Genomic DNA, 14,535 nt, shown 5'->3' with positions numbered 1-14,535 from the left:
GTTCAAGCTTTATAACAGTTAAAACACGAACTGTCAATATCACATCAAGATACACAAAGTAAAGTGCCCCAAGGGTCAGTCCTGGGGCCAGTTTTGTTCAATATCTTCATTAATGATCTGGAGGATGGCATGGACTGCACTCTCAGCAAGTTTGCAGATGACACTAAACTGGGAGGAGTGGTAGATATGCTGGAGGGGAGGGATAGGATTCAAAAGACCTAGACAAATTAGAGGACTGGGCCAAAAGAAACCTGATGAGGTTCAACAAGGACAAGTGCAGAGTCCTGCACTTAGGACGGAAAAATCCCATGTGCTGTTACAGACTAGGGACTGAGTGGCTAGGCAGCAGTTCTGCAGAAAAGGACTTAGGGGTTACAGTGGACAGGAAGCGGATATGAGTCAACAGTGTGCCCTTGTTGCCAAGAAGGCTAATGGCATTTTGGGTTGTATAAGTAGGAGCATTGCGAGCAGATTGAGGGACGTGATCATTCCTCTCTATTTGGCATTGGTGAGGCCTCATCTGGAGTACTATGTCCAGTTTTGGGCCCCACGTTACAAGAAGGATGTGGAAAAATTGGAAAGAGTCCAACAGAGGGCAACAAAAATGATTAGGGGGCTGGAGCACATGACTTAGAAGACAGCAGAAGAGAAGAATGAGGGCGGGATTTGATAGCTGCTTTCAACTACCTGAAAGGGGGTTCCAAAGAGGATGGATCTAGACTGTTCTCAGTGGCACCAGATGGCAGAACAAGGAGTAATGGTCTCAAGTTGCAGGGGGGGGGGTTTAGGTTGGATATTAGGAGAAACTTTTTCACTAGGAAGGCGGTGAAGCACGGGAATGGGTTACTTAAGGGGGGGGGTGGAATCTCCTTCCTTAGAGGTTTTTAAGGTCAGGCTTGACCAAGCCCTGGCTGGGATGATTTAGTTGGGGATTGGTCCTGCTTTGAGCAGGGGGTTGGACTAGATGACCTCCTGAGGTCCCTTCCAACCCTGAGATTCTATGATTAAATATCCTTAAATCAAACTCTAATAAGTTCTTAAGCAGCAGGTTTCTTATTTTGCCTATCTCTAAATTGAGACTAAATGGACATATTTTTTTAGTTTGTGTGCCTATGGTGAAATTGACATTTACCAATAAAAATCTAATCCTTCCATGCCTAACTATAACTGTATGTTTATGCATCCATGCATATCATGTACACATATAGTATACTATAGTTAAAGGATTATTAGAACAGGCATCATAAAGAAACTAGCCGGTAGTTTAGTGGCGAGGCAATGCACTGCCACACAGAAGGTGCAAATTTAGGTCCCAAACGCCAAAAAAGTTTTCCCCATTGCTCTTGAGCAACCGCCTCTGACTGAGCTTTCTAGTTAATCAGATCCAGATGTTGAAGTTGATTGGTTGTCTAACCAATCTCAGGGGCCAGTGGGAAGGGGCAGTAGCCAACAGTGCCCTTTTCCATTTATGACTTGTTTTTCTAGATGCACACTCCCCCTCCCACCCCTCTTTGCTTATATCTTTTGTCAACTCCAAGGCTTATTGCAATGTGTTCTCAATGGAACTACACTTGAAGACCAGTCAAACGTCAGGAAGTTCAGAATACAGCTCTCTGCTTCTTCAACAGTACTTCCCTCAGGCAGCATGTTATACCTGTGCCCCTTGACCTGCACTGGCTTTCCATACATTTCTGGTTGCAATTCAGGGGGCTGGTTTGAATCTATAAAAAGGTCAGGCCTTGCTTATTTTAGAAACCGTCAGGCTGCTTGTGCAATACCACAGAAGTTGAAATAAGCTGAGTTTACACCTGAGGAAGTTGAGGACAAGGTGTTCTCAGTGAGGGGATCCCTTATCTCTGAAACTTGTTTTCTCTCCCCCAGTTTGAATGTGCTTACCTTCAAGCCACACTGCAATGCCTATCTATTTACCTAGGCTTTGTACGGGAAGGGTGTGGGAAGTTAATGAGGAGGGAGATTTAGAGCACTTTGATCTAGTCTTCTTTGACACAGGTCTAGATCAAAGCACATTAGCAGATTGTTAATGCATGTCAGCAGGGTCCACATGAACAGTCAGACTGTGGCAGACTAGTAGGGGTAGATTCACACCCCAGCTTGCTGTGAACTAAATGTTTGTGAAGACAAGCCCCCTAGGCTCTGTGGGGAAAAGGCTGACAGTGGGAAGTTAATGAGAAAGGAGAGTTTCAATTTGGGTAGGTTAGGGAAGGTCTTTCGTTGGTGAGAATCCAATTTTGATTTGTATGTGTTGTGAAGAAAATGTTGTTCATGTACCAAAGTTAGGGATAGGCACAATTTTAAATGTAAATGAGCCCAGCATATACAGATAAGGCTCTGTTCCCATAATGTGGTCTTCCTCATTTCTCCCCTCACCCCATGCACACACACACTTTTTTTAAAAATAACTAAGTTATAAATTGTTTAAAAATTATCTCCTGCATTTAATCTCTCTCCCCCACAGCAGATACCAGTAATGTCATCATACAACTCCAGATGAGGGAGACAAATTGATTTGACACCAAATGCAAATATACATGGAACACATAAATAAAGTGACTTTTTAAACTATTCTATAAAAGGTTATTTCTATTGTTAAGTAAACAAGAGAACAGATGTAAACAAGTTTAAGACTGTGGCTCACAATAATTAGATAAAGCTCAAATTTCAAGGATGGATGGTCAAGCCTTCACTTCAAATGTCCTGGCTTTGGGTGATTTTTGTATCACAAATATGGTTTAAATTACTTTTTTGAATTTAATTTATAAATGATTTGCTAAAATTATTGCCTTTTTTGTATCATTCACGTCCCATTCTTGCTCCCTTAAAATCACTAGCAAAGCACCCGTTAACTGAAATGCGGAAGGAGCAGGTCCTTAGTGACCTTTTACAACTACCCCCATCTTGTTCCTTATTTTTAATGAGAACTTGTGCCTTGGATTTTTTTTTTTTAACTTGCAGTACAAGGGATGACTCTTTTACTCTGTAGCTCATTATTTCTTAGTCCTGTTACTGAGGCTGTTGCTCTACAGCAGTGATTCTCAAGTGTGGCCACGGTAGCCGCATATGGTCACCACAACGCAGCTACATGTGCGGCCACCATAACTTTTGGGGTCCCAGAGCCCCTTCCCTAAGCTCTCTACCATGGGTCACCAGCTCTGCTCCCTCCAGCAGCAGCCCAAATCACCAGGCCCATGGTGGGCCTGGTGATGTTTCATTATAGTGTAGTAGGGCTGCTGCCTTTGGCTGTGGGAGGGAACCAGCCCTGAAAGAGAGAAGTATTGAACAATTCCTTTTCAAGAACATTTTGAAATAAAAAACAGTTTATTGATATTTATAACAGGTAACTTTAATGGTATTATTAGTAGTACATGTTATTCTTTAAATAGAAAGGATTTTATTGACATGACACTTCCAAATAACCACATGACTATGTTGTCACTTGTTTAATATTTTAACTAGACAGAACCTTCACTTATATTCTACACTGACTGAAATAACTCCATGGTATTTAAAGTACATATAAATGCCCATAAAACCCTGCCAAATAATGGTGGGGTTCCAGGACTAGTCTTGCTCAGTGACTTCTCTATCTCATCTGCTCAATTTAAAAATCAAACATTCAATTTTTTCCCAAATTCAACCTGACACTTAAAAATCAGGTTATATTTTTTTCTGCCTCTACAGTTACCACCATTAGTAAAAATACTGCAATATCAGCTCAGCTGCAGATTTCTGGATGTTGTCTGAGGCTTTCGAGAACCATGTTCGCTCTTCCATAGCTTTATTAGCTCTGTAATGCACAGAGTGGTAAAAATATTTTTCCCCACCAAATTAAACCGACAGACGTCAAAGATAAACAAGGCGCAGATATTCTGAAGAAGAAGATGTTTTACAGAAAGAAAGGTTACTCACCTTTTAGTAACTGGAGTTACTAAAGAGATGTGTGGTCCCACTCCGCACTCACTATGGGTGTGCTCCATGTGCCTGAGCAGTGTCCGCTGGTCTGTGCCTGTGCCTGCTCATGCTCCAAACTGGGGACGAAAGAGGCAGTACGGACGGACTGCCGGCCTCTCCGGTTCTTACTGTACTGTGGATTATAGTAAGGTTCCAAAGCAGAGAGGAAGGAGAGTGGGTCATGGACTACATATAGGGACCACACATCTTGAAGAACTCCAGATACTATAAAGTAAGTAACCTTTCTTTCTTCTTCAAGTGCAGGTCCCTATGAGTAGTCACTGTGTGTGACTTATGAACAGCATCACATTGAGGCGGAGGGTGTGAGGAACTATGCTGCATCACAGATCACAGGCCTGCTGTTCCAAAGGAAACCTCCATGGATGAAACTTGCGTAAGGGGGTAGTGCTTAGTAAAAATACCTACAAAGCCTCATGTTGCTACCTGCAGATCTCTAATAGAGGAATTCCTTGCGGCAAACCCACAAAGGTACTTGTGCTGTGGCACAGTGGACCCTCACACTTTGTGGGGGAGGGGTGACCATTTGTTCATAGCTAACAGGATGCAACCTGAAATCCATACCTAGACTTTGCAATGAAATTGCTTCTCCTTTATTTGCTCGGCATCACTACATTGCAACGTGAAGGTTGTTTGGGTGCCTTAATTGTACACTCTCATACTTAACATATTTGGGTTTCTTTTAAGTATAACCTTAACTGTGAGTTTTCTGGGTTTGTTATGCTTGGTTTTGGAATAACAACAACAGCTCTGTAAAGTTTTTAACCTTAAATTACTGATCAGTACTCTCACTCCATGGGAGTTTGCCACTGACTTCAATGAAAGTAGGCTTGAACTCAAAATCTCTCCATTATGCAGACATATCTGATTTTTATCTGCTATGGGGCAGTTAATTTGCATTAAGCTTTTCTGAGGGACTGTAAATTTAGCCTTCTGAGTTGCCTCTCTGTGTATGTGAATGGGTCGTTACTTTCTGTTCTACCCAAATTCCCATTTGCCACCATGTGGTCTAAGTCTCTATCCATCCTTTCAGTTCAGATTTCCTCTTTAGCTGCCTGGATTGAACAAGCCCTTGAGAATTCTCATTGTTTGTTTTTTTACCTGGAATAGTGAATGGCTTGATGGCCTGCAATACTAAAATAGAAGTCAGTTGTGTGCTTCATCTCATCAGTGTGTCCAGAGACTTCGATCCAGTGTCCTATTGGCAGGCAGTAAACTCCATCTACCAAGTTGCTTTCACTGTAGACACAGCAGCGGTCATGATGGGGCCCATTACCTGAAACAGAAGCAGCAACATACACAGGTTGTGAATCAACACTGTTTACATGGAATCAAAGTAAATGGGAATTTAAATATGAATTTAAGGTCTTTGGAACAGGGACTGTGCTGCAGGGTGGCTGGCGTCAGTAAATGAAGTAGATCTAGCTCTCCCCGGCCAGAACAGGTGCTTCCACTTGCCCAAGTTAGAGGGTTGGGAAGCATCTGATGCTATAAAGAAAAAGGGAGAATCAGAGACAGTGAATCAGAGCTGCCTGCGTGAGAGTCAGGAAGGGCAGATGAGAACGGCCAGAGCCAGAAGGTGTTTCCTGGGGGAAGGCTGAAAGCAAGGAGAGCAGCAAGAGGCGCTTTCTCACTGACATCCCAAAGCCAGAGAGTGAAGGGGGCTGAAGATGGGAGGAATAGCAAAGGGAGCTTTAAGTCAGAGAGCTGGAGCCAAAGGCCAGAGAGAGCAGAAGGCAGGGGAACCATTGGAGGGGCTTACTCACTGACATCTCCAGAGCTGGAGCCCTGGACCCAGAGAATCAAGAGAAGTCCATGGGGAGAGACAGATGCTCCCCTGGTAAAGATGCTCTCCCAGCAGAGTGGCTGTGGAGTTTCCCCTGGGAAGAGGAGGGTTGCACTCTTGTTGGAAGACCTGTGGTCACTGTCCTGGTACAAGGACAGGAGAGGATTGACAGAGTCTGGGCATGGCTGCAGGTGCCAGTGCATGGTATGTGGGGCATCCAGGGACAAGATGTCTTGAATTTTAATGACTGCATTGACTGTGTGTGGGAAATGGAATACACCTGAGATTTTGTTGGAGATTCAATTAGCTGTGTTTTGGTAATAAACCAGCCCCAAGGGGCGGGGGTGGTGGTTATTATTTAATCAAGAGAGCCTACACTGGATTTACTGGGGATACTGAAAGGCGAAATTGAGGCAGGTTTGCCTGTTGTGCCGCAGCCTGAAGAAAGGGGACTAACCTGATGGGGCTGCTCTATGACAGACTCCCATTTACTATATGTTTGGAGAACACCAAGCATAATACAATTCGTATCACCCAGTCTGACTGGCCTTAGGCACAACCACAAAATAAATGCTTAGCAGCCACCATCACTGAAACCTTTCGAAAGAAGAAATAATAAAAACTGTAGAGCAGGGGTCCCCAACCCCCGGGCCGCGGACCGGTACCGGTCTGCGGCCTGTTAGGAACCGGGCCACGAACCGACCCCTAGCACATCAAGCGGCATGTCTCCGGCGGGGCCCCTGAGCCCCGCCCCCTCAGAGCCGCGTGGTGAGGGGGCCGGGCTGCGAGCTCCGGGCTGAGCTCAGCTGCCTCCACTCGGCGTGGAGCTCCCAGCCCCACCCCCTCACCACGCGGCTCTGAGCAGGACAGAGCTCAGGCCCCGCCGGAGACACACTGCAGCTGTCGGGCGAGGCGCTGAGACTCCGGGTGAGGAGGGAGCCGGGGGTAAGAGGCTGGGGCCAGGGGGGTTGGCTAAGGGGCAGGGAGTCCTGGGGACAGTCAGGGCACAGAGAGGTGGTGGTCAGGGGGCAGGGAATGGGGGGGGTTGGATTGTGGGTGTTCCGGGGGGGTCTGTCAGGACTCAGCGGGGCGGGGATAGGGGTTGGGGCAGTCAGGGGACAGGGAGCAGGGGTGCGGTCCCAGGGTGGTGGGGGTCTCTGGGGGATGGTGAGGGGACAAGGAGCAGGATGGGTCGGGGATTCTGAGGGGGGCGGGCAGTCAGGGGGCAGGAAGTGGGTGGGGGTCAGATAGGGGGCAGGGCTCCCACTAATTCTGCATTATGGTCAGTTGTATAATTATTTCATTATATATTACAATAATGATAGAAATAAAAGTACAAAACTAAATGTAATGCGCTTGAATAGTCCCAAAACCATCCCACAGGTCCGGGCAAATTTTTTTTTCTACGAAACCGGTCCCTGGTGCCAAAAAGGTTGGGGACCGCTGCTGTAGAGGATCCCAAATCATCACCAGGATACTTCCAAGCACTTAAAGGTTACAAAATAGATAGATGAAACTGTTTGTTTTTCAAAGGTATGTCTCTTCTCTGCTTACCTGCTAACACCTGAGTTCAATGCTCCGTATTTCCCCTGCAACTTTTGAGGACATCACTAGTGCCTAAAGAAGGCCTCCTCTACAATAAGAGATTTTACCTAAAATTTTCCACTGTTGCTATCATCAGTTCAACTCCCCACGAGGTAAAGAAATCTAGACTAGACAATGCACCAGGTTTTAAGACCCATGTTGTGTAGGCCTGCTCTCAGCAGCGAGCCCTGTCCACACTTGCGCTTCCACTACTGTAGTACAGAGCCACAACAAAAACACAACCTCCTTTCTCCAATTACACATTTGTGGTGTTGTCAACAGTTGCCAGGGGAACAGAAAACTCAAGTCTACACAGATAAAGAGCCTTTCCAGTTCGTTGTTATAATTCTTTCACTTGCCATTTTTAAAGGTTAGAGTCAGAAGGCTAAATTATGCCTCTTCCAGCACGGGGATGCTAGAAGGGGGAGATGGCTAAATGGGCCCAAATAAGATTCAACACAATCCAAATTCCAACACTGGAAAGCATAAGGAGGTGTACTAGCTAGTTCCGCCAGCAGTGTTGGTGGTCCCAGAAACTGGATGAGGCACAAGAAGCCAATAGTGCAACTCAAGGGAAAGCAGTGGCTATGTCTGTTATAGGGGTGTAACAGAGGGTGCTCCCCACAGCACCCAAGAAGCATCATGACTTTAAAAGGTACTGTGTCTCCAAGAGCTGCAGCTGGTAGTACCTCTTGTCTCAGCCTCCCAAGAGGCATAATTAAGCTCCTGTTATGATCATGAGGTGGGAATCTCAAATTGTTGTTTTAAAAAAACACTTTACGTTATACATAAAATATGTGGTTCAATCAATAATAAAAACCAATCGCTATTCCTTCTCACAAAGGCAACAACATTCAAGTAATCATCCTTAAAGTATAAAATCACATAATGATATCCATTTACTTTCTCTGTTATTGGACTGGTATAAGGACCGATCTGTCACTCTTCTTCTCATACAAAGATCAATTTTCAGACCTACAGATCATACCTACAGTTAAAGAAAGATTAAAACATTTTTTTTTCTATTAAAGAATTAGTATGGAGCATAAGAAAGTTATAAATATAATTAGGGTTTCAATCTTGCCACTTATTTGATATTGCACACTCGGCTAGATTTGTAAGGTCTAATAACAAACAGAGACTATCTCAGATCAGTGAAATTGTGTTTTTAAAAAAGTATAATTTATAGGGACAAAAAAAGGAAAATATTTCAGTAGACCCCTGCAGTTGTAAAAAAAGGAGACTGAATAACACATGTCCTAAGAGGTAACAGAACGGTTGCTTGTGTAGCTCGATAATTGAGCTGAGGTACACTACCTTCAGTGTACTAGTGCTTACTGCGTGATGGTGTCTTAATCATGGGGTGTGAACACATACATGAGACAAATAAAAGTTATAGGAAATCTACTGTGAAGAGAGCACGTGAGAAAAACTAATGCAAATGATTAGGACGAACATTTAATAGTTCTTTATTTTCTACATTGCATGCAGCACTTTTTGCCCTAGTTCTGGGTTACTATTTTAATATAAAATAAGAAATGTAAAAGTACAAGAGAGAAAAACACTTCTCCCTCACATGTTGCTTAAATATTATATTCCATATGCAATGATACAATGCAACTTCCATTAAAATATGGCAATCAAGACCAGCTTATAGCTTTTAATGTTCTGACTCTTGTCCTTATGCATATTTTTATTTCATATCTTTCATTGTATGTTTGTCTTGATGCTTTTAAACAATATTTCAAGGCAGCAGAGCACAGCAAAAGTACCCTTAAAGTAGAAAAACAATGACATTTATGAACACACACAAATAAACCAGCTGAATACATGATGGTTAGGGCTTTCATTGGTAAGCAACAGCTTTCTTTTTTCTTTCTAGTTTATTTACAAAACTTATTTAAACTGGAAGGTTAATGACCCCAAGCCTGCAGACATGGAACAACTTTCCTGTATAAGGACTACTAGTGATCCAATAAAGGTAACAGAACTTAGCCTAAAACTTGCATCAAACCTACTCAGGATAACTTTCTGTGAACAACCCTAAATAAAATATTTTTCTTTAGAAATTCCAAAACATTCCTTTGACATTCTGAAAAATTTATACATATAAAGCACATAATGTTACATTCATTAAAATATATAAATGATTACTAACTGCTGTCCACTAAATAGCCACATCGATTGCCTTCTTCAACAGCTTTGGCCATCTTTCTCAATACTTACTTTTCTCATCTTATCACTCTTCACCTATTTATCCTAACTCTCCAGATCTCCCCCTCTTCCCCCGGTCTCCTCTCTTGCTCCAATTTACTCTACAACCTTCACTCTCTTTTCATAGTAACAGAGTCACACCTTCCCTCCCCCAGTCTAACACCACATTCCAACTCTTCCTCTTGCGCTCTTTTCCCTCACCTCTGGCAACAGCTGCTCAAACTCTACACTGGCCTTTTCACTTTCCTCCTTTCTCCCACTTGCTCTTATTCCTCCCGCTTTCTCCACCCCTTACTCCCACTGGAATTCTACACCACTGCACAATGCAGAATTTGCACAGAATTAATGTTCCCCACAGAATTTTTTTTTTAAATTTTCATGCAGAATTTGCTGCTGCTCCTCTCCCACCCCCCCACACACACACCCCAGTAAGAGGACTGGAGTTGGCTCTGCTGAAGATTGAGGAAGAGGATGCAGTTGTGGGGCAGCATTGCCAGTGCTAGGCACGAGACATGGAGGTGGCGGGCACCCAAGAGCCTGGAGGTGGCAGCTGTGGCTGCTGCTGCACAGGCTCATCCCAGCCGTGCTGGAGGCTCCCATGGGCACAATAGACATCCAGTGAGAAGGGGAACCCGGCTGGCAGGGGATGAGAGCGGTGCCCTGTGGCTTGGCTCCCTGCTCCTCAGGGGGACACTGCCAGGCAGAGCAGCAGAGGCAACGGGCACCAGGGCACATCCAACATGGTGACTGGCGCAAGCTGTGCTCCTCAGGCCACTCTCCTGAGTGCACCAGGCAGCCCAGTGTGCGATCCCTGCTCTGCTAATGGGCTAATGGCCAGGGAGCCCTTCAAGCTGAGAACTTATGCCCCTGCCTCAAACCTTGACTGAAGGAGCACTGAGAAGTGGTCCAATGTTGGCTTTCCAAGGTGTTGGGCACCCATAACCCCCATCACACGCAGCGGGTGGGAATTGGTACACATAGCCAACCACGTTTGGACATTTTGTTCTCAGTCTCCTATTCCCTTCACACTCTCTTTTCGTCCCATTCCCTCAGTTAAAAACAGTCTTAATTCATTAACAGTACAAGTATAAGAAGTTCGATTCTCTGGACTCACCGTGCGAAGTATCCTTAGCACTATATAAAGCTAATATGCTCAAAGGACTTTAACATTATCCCCTGACACGACTGCACAGCATTCTGCAGAGGTACAGAAATATCATTGTCCATTTTATATACTGGAAAACAAGGACACAGAAAGCGTAAGTGACCTTCTGCCCAAGGTCACACAGCAAGTGAGTGTCCACAGAAAGAACCCTGGAGTTCCTGGTTCCTAGCTTGGTGCTCATTTAACAAGACTGCACTTGTCTCACCGCTTATATTGAAGTATTTTACCAAGCACAGAGATTGGCTACCATAGATCTTATTTTCTGGGGGGAAACAGGCATAGAGGAAATTTTTTCTTGGATTGTAAACTTTGTGCACTAGTTTTGAACATTAATTTACTCAAAGTGACTTAGAGATAATGGACAATGAACTTTGGCCATTTGAATAATATTTTCTGAACCATACTCTGCTTATAGTGAAAATCCACTTATGAGGCCTCCACTATAAGGCTTCACTGATAATACAGATTATTTTACTTCGCTTTATTTTCTCTAATAGTCTGAGATCATTTTTACATTTTATATTTGATTATTTTGAGGAGAGCCTCATGAAATTCTTTTGTTAAATAATTTTTGTGGTCTTTTTGTCTTTTTGTGTTATTTCAGTTTATGGACCTGGGCACGGTGGGTCCTGCTTCCCATGGGGGTTGAGCGGGGAGACCTTGTGCTCACCCAGCTCTGCAGGTTGAGTACAGTTTCAGACTCCGGGCACTGCAACTTGAATCTTTTTTGTTGTCTATATTGTTACAGACATATTTGCTGACAGTATTTTGAAATAAATTATCAAAATAATTGAAACTGGCATGATTATAGTGTGTTATTTTGAAAAATAAAATATGCAGAATTTTAAAATATTGTGGGCAGAATTTTTAGATGCAGAATTCCCCCAGGAGTAACTCCCTCTGTCTCGCTTTAGTGCAGTCTAGAGTTGCTCAAGTTCCCTTTTTCCCTGTTCCCTCTGGGGCTCCTGCTTTAGTTTTTAGAAAGCAGACACAACCTGTGATGTCTCTCTCTCTCTCTCTCTCACTTCCTTCATCTTTGTTCTTACCGGCTTTCCCCCTGTGTGGCAGCCAGTCAAAGGAGAAAGCAGCAACCGAGGCAATGTTCCCATTCATCATGCTCTCAATAGCAGAAACACTGGCTTCCTGCTCTCCCATTTCTAACTCTTTTCCCTCCTCTCCCTGGAGGTTTATGCCATCTGCTGACTAACTTTCCCCTGTCTCCTCATCCTAATTTCTCTTCAACTTGGACTCCTGGTCCTTCGTTTCCTTTCTTCCCAATCCTCCATCTTAATTCTTGATTACTTCAACCTCTGTGTTAATGATCCTTTCAACTTTGCCATCATTCACTTCCTTTCTCACACGTAGCTCCAGTGCCAACCATACACAAAACTGTAGCCACTCCTTCAATGTATAGTCTTCACTAGGCATTGGTCCCTCTCTTCTGTCACTTCCAAGTAGCTTCCTTTCTCTGATCACTATTTATCATTGAAAGAGGTGGAGGAGTAAACAATCAAATAAAAAAGAGGTATGTTTTCATTTAGGTTTTATTTTTTAAACAAACACCCTCCATTCATACAGTGCATTTCATTCAAAATTACACCAAATTGTTGTAGTAGCAATTTTTCATGCACATCATACACACGTCAGTCATTCCACCCACCACTGAAATAGAGCAACAATGTACAGTGCACAGCAACACAATTTGAAACAGGAAGGGAAGACAACTACTGCATTCTATTGAAACCAATGACAAAAAAGTAGGTAGATGGAATGAAGTTACCCAATCAATATTGACCTAGGACACTGAAGTTTACATCCCTCTCATATAAGAAGTGCCATGAGACCTTAATTATTGCAAGTGATCAGGATTGTGCCTTTAAGTCTAATCCAAAAGATGCCACCTCCACCAGAAGTATCTCCTAAAACATGCTTGTTTTACAAGATAAGTACAGAATACAAGTTTCGAATTAAAAAGAAAACAAAAACCCACTGAATTAGTTTATATGATATCTTTACTGTCACAATTTCTCATGGGCTGTCCCAAATTATTTAGATACTGTAAAGTGGCAATGCAAGGGAAAAGTTCTAGCTACACAGAGCTACATAAACAAGTTTGAAGAAAAGTAGTGAGATAGCAATCATTTATAATTCATAAACTACTTTTAATAGCATTTTGCATGCACGTCTCTTAGTTTTTGTCCTCCAAAGCCATTTCAATAATAAAAAGCTGTGGCCCCATAGGAAGCAGAACTGCTAACACATTCTGTTGGACTTTGTCACAAATAGCTCTATTTGGGGAAAACCCCACAGCTAGAAGATGTATCTGGCCACAACTAGGTGAAGAAACCACTTGTGGTGATTCAAACCATCTGCTCAGTGGCCTGCTAAGTCATTCTGTACACCCCGCAGGTAAGATGCTTCTAGATCTACTGAGCTGGCAAGACAAAGCTTCCTGAGTAGGGCTGCTTCATGACAGACTGGGGAAGAGTGGGCTCCCCTCTGCTTGTTAAGGTAAAACATTGCCGTCATGTTGTCTGTGACAACTAACAGCCTGCTTCCCCTGATTTGCAATAGAAATACTTGGCACAGCTTTCAGTTCTCTGACACTGATGTGTAAAGCTAAGTTCTCTGAGGACCAGAGACCCGGCAGACAACTAAAATGGGCTCCCTATCTGAGGACCGAAGCATCTGTCCCTAGCATGAAAGTTGGTTGTGGGTGAACAAATGGAATGCCTATCTAGGGACTTGAGGACATGGGAGGGCACTCTTACCAGGGAATCCAATTGATGGCGGTTTGGTGGGTAGACAGATGCCAGCCAGCCTCACAGAGTTCTGAGTCACAGTCTGACATAGTGAACTACATAGGTGCAAGAGGCCATGTGACCCAGAAGCCTCAAACGGTTTGGTGGTGTTGTGAGCAGCAGACCTACGACAGTTGATCAAATTGCCTGGAACGTGGAAGAAAGGCCCTGGCTTGAGATGATTCCAGTGCAGCCCCCATAAACTCTACTCTCTGGACTGGGGAGAGGAGATACTTTTGTGTGTTGATTAACAGTCCCAGATCATTGACTGGATCAGGTTAACACTATGCACTTGCCATTTAGACCAGCCTTTGACAAGCCAGTCATCTAGATAGGGACAAACCTACACTCCTGATCCTAGAAGGAATGCAGCCACTACTGCCATAACTGAGAGCTGCTGACAGGTTAAGAGGAACTTAAGGTATGTCTATACTACCCGCCAGATCGTCTATACTACCCGGCGGCAGTCGACTCCCCACTGTGAGGACGGCCAGGTAAGTCGAACTAAGATACTTTGACTTCAGCTATGCAAATAGCGTAGCTGAAGTTGCATATCTTAGTTAGAAACCCACCCCCCAAGTGTAGATCAGCCCTTAGTCACAGTTTATAAGTACCTACACGGGGAACAAATATTTAATAATGGGCTCTTCAGTCTAGCAGACCTAAGGCATAACAGAATCCAGTAGCTGGAAGTTGAAGCTAGACAAATTTAGACTGGAAATAAGGCATAAGTTTTTAATTAACTAGGATAATTAACTACTGGAATAATTTACCCAGTGATTGTGGTGGATTCTCTACCACTGGCAATTTTTTAAATCAAGATTTGATTGTTTTCTAAAAGATCTGCTCTAGGTTGTTGTTGTTGTTTTTTTGGGGGGGGGTGTCTATGACCTGTGTTTTACAAGAGGTCAGACGAGATGATCACAATGGCCTTGGAATCTATGAATAATCACAAAAAGTCAGTATTATGCAGTTTCAAAGTTCCTGCATGTTTTAAT

The 14,535-nt window shown here is 43.6% G+C and overlaps 1 protein-coding gene across 10 annotated transcripts in view; it reads right to left on the bottom strand.

Moving 5' to 3' along the window:
- Positions 1–14,535, bottom strand: part of EPM2A (EPM2A glucan phosphatase, laforin) — a 52,107-nt gene that overhangs the window by 26,497 nt on the left and 11,075 nt on the right. For 4 of the 10 annotated variants that reach the window (XM_039530702.1, XM_039530701.1, XM_039530699.1 and 1 more), the window contains 2 exons: positions 8,261–8,345; positions 5,089–5,263 (listed from right to left, as the gene is read on the bottom strand). In XM_039530702.1, the coding sequence (XP_039386636.1) occupies positions 5,089–5,263; positions 8,261–8,312 (227 nt within the window). In that variant the 5' untranslated portion in view covers positions 8,313–8,345. Of the gene's footprint in view, positions 1–3,927; positions 4,103–5,088; positions 5,264–8,260; positions 8,346–14,535 lie in introns of all 10 variants that reach the window. The other 6 variants (XM_039530705.1, XM_039530696.1, XM_039530698.1 and 3 more) reach the window with 3 other exon arrangements.

Source organism: Mauremys reevesii, linkage group 3, assembly GCF_016161935.1.
Source record: "Mauremys reevesii isolate NIE-2019 linkage group 3, ASM1616193v1, whole genome shotgun sequence".
Taxonomy (NCBI): domain Eukaryota; kingdom Metazoa; phylum Chordata; order Testudines; family Geoemydidae; genus Mauremys; species Mauremys reevesii.
Note: the sequence above shows the minus strand (reverse complement) of the source record. Positions and strands in the feature narration are given on the sequence as shown.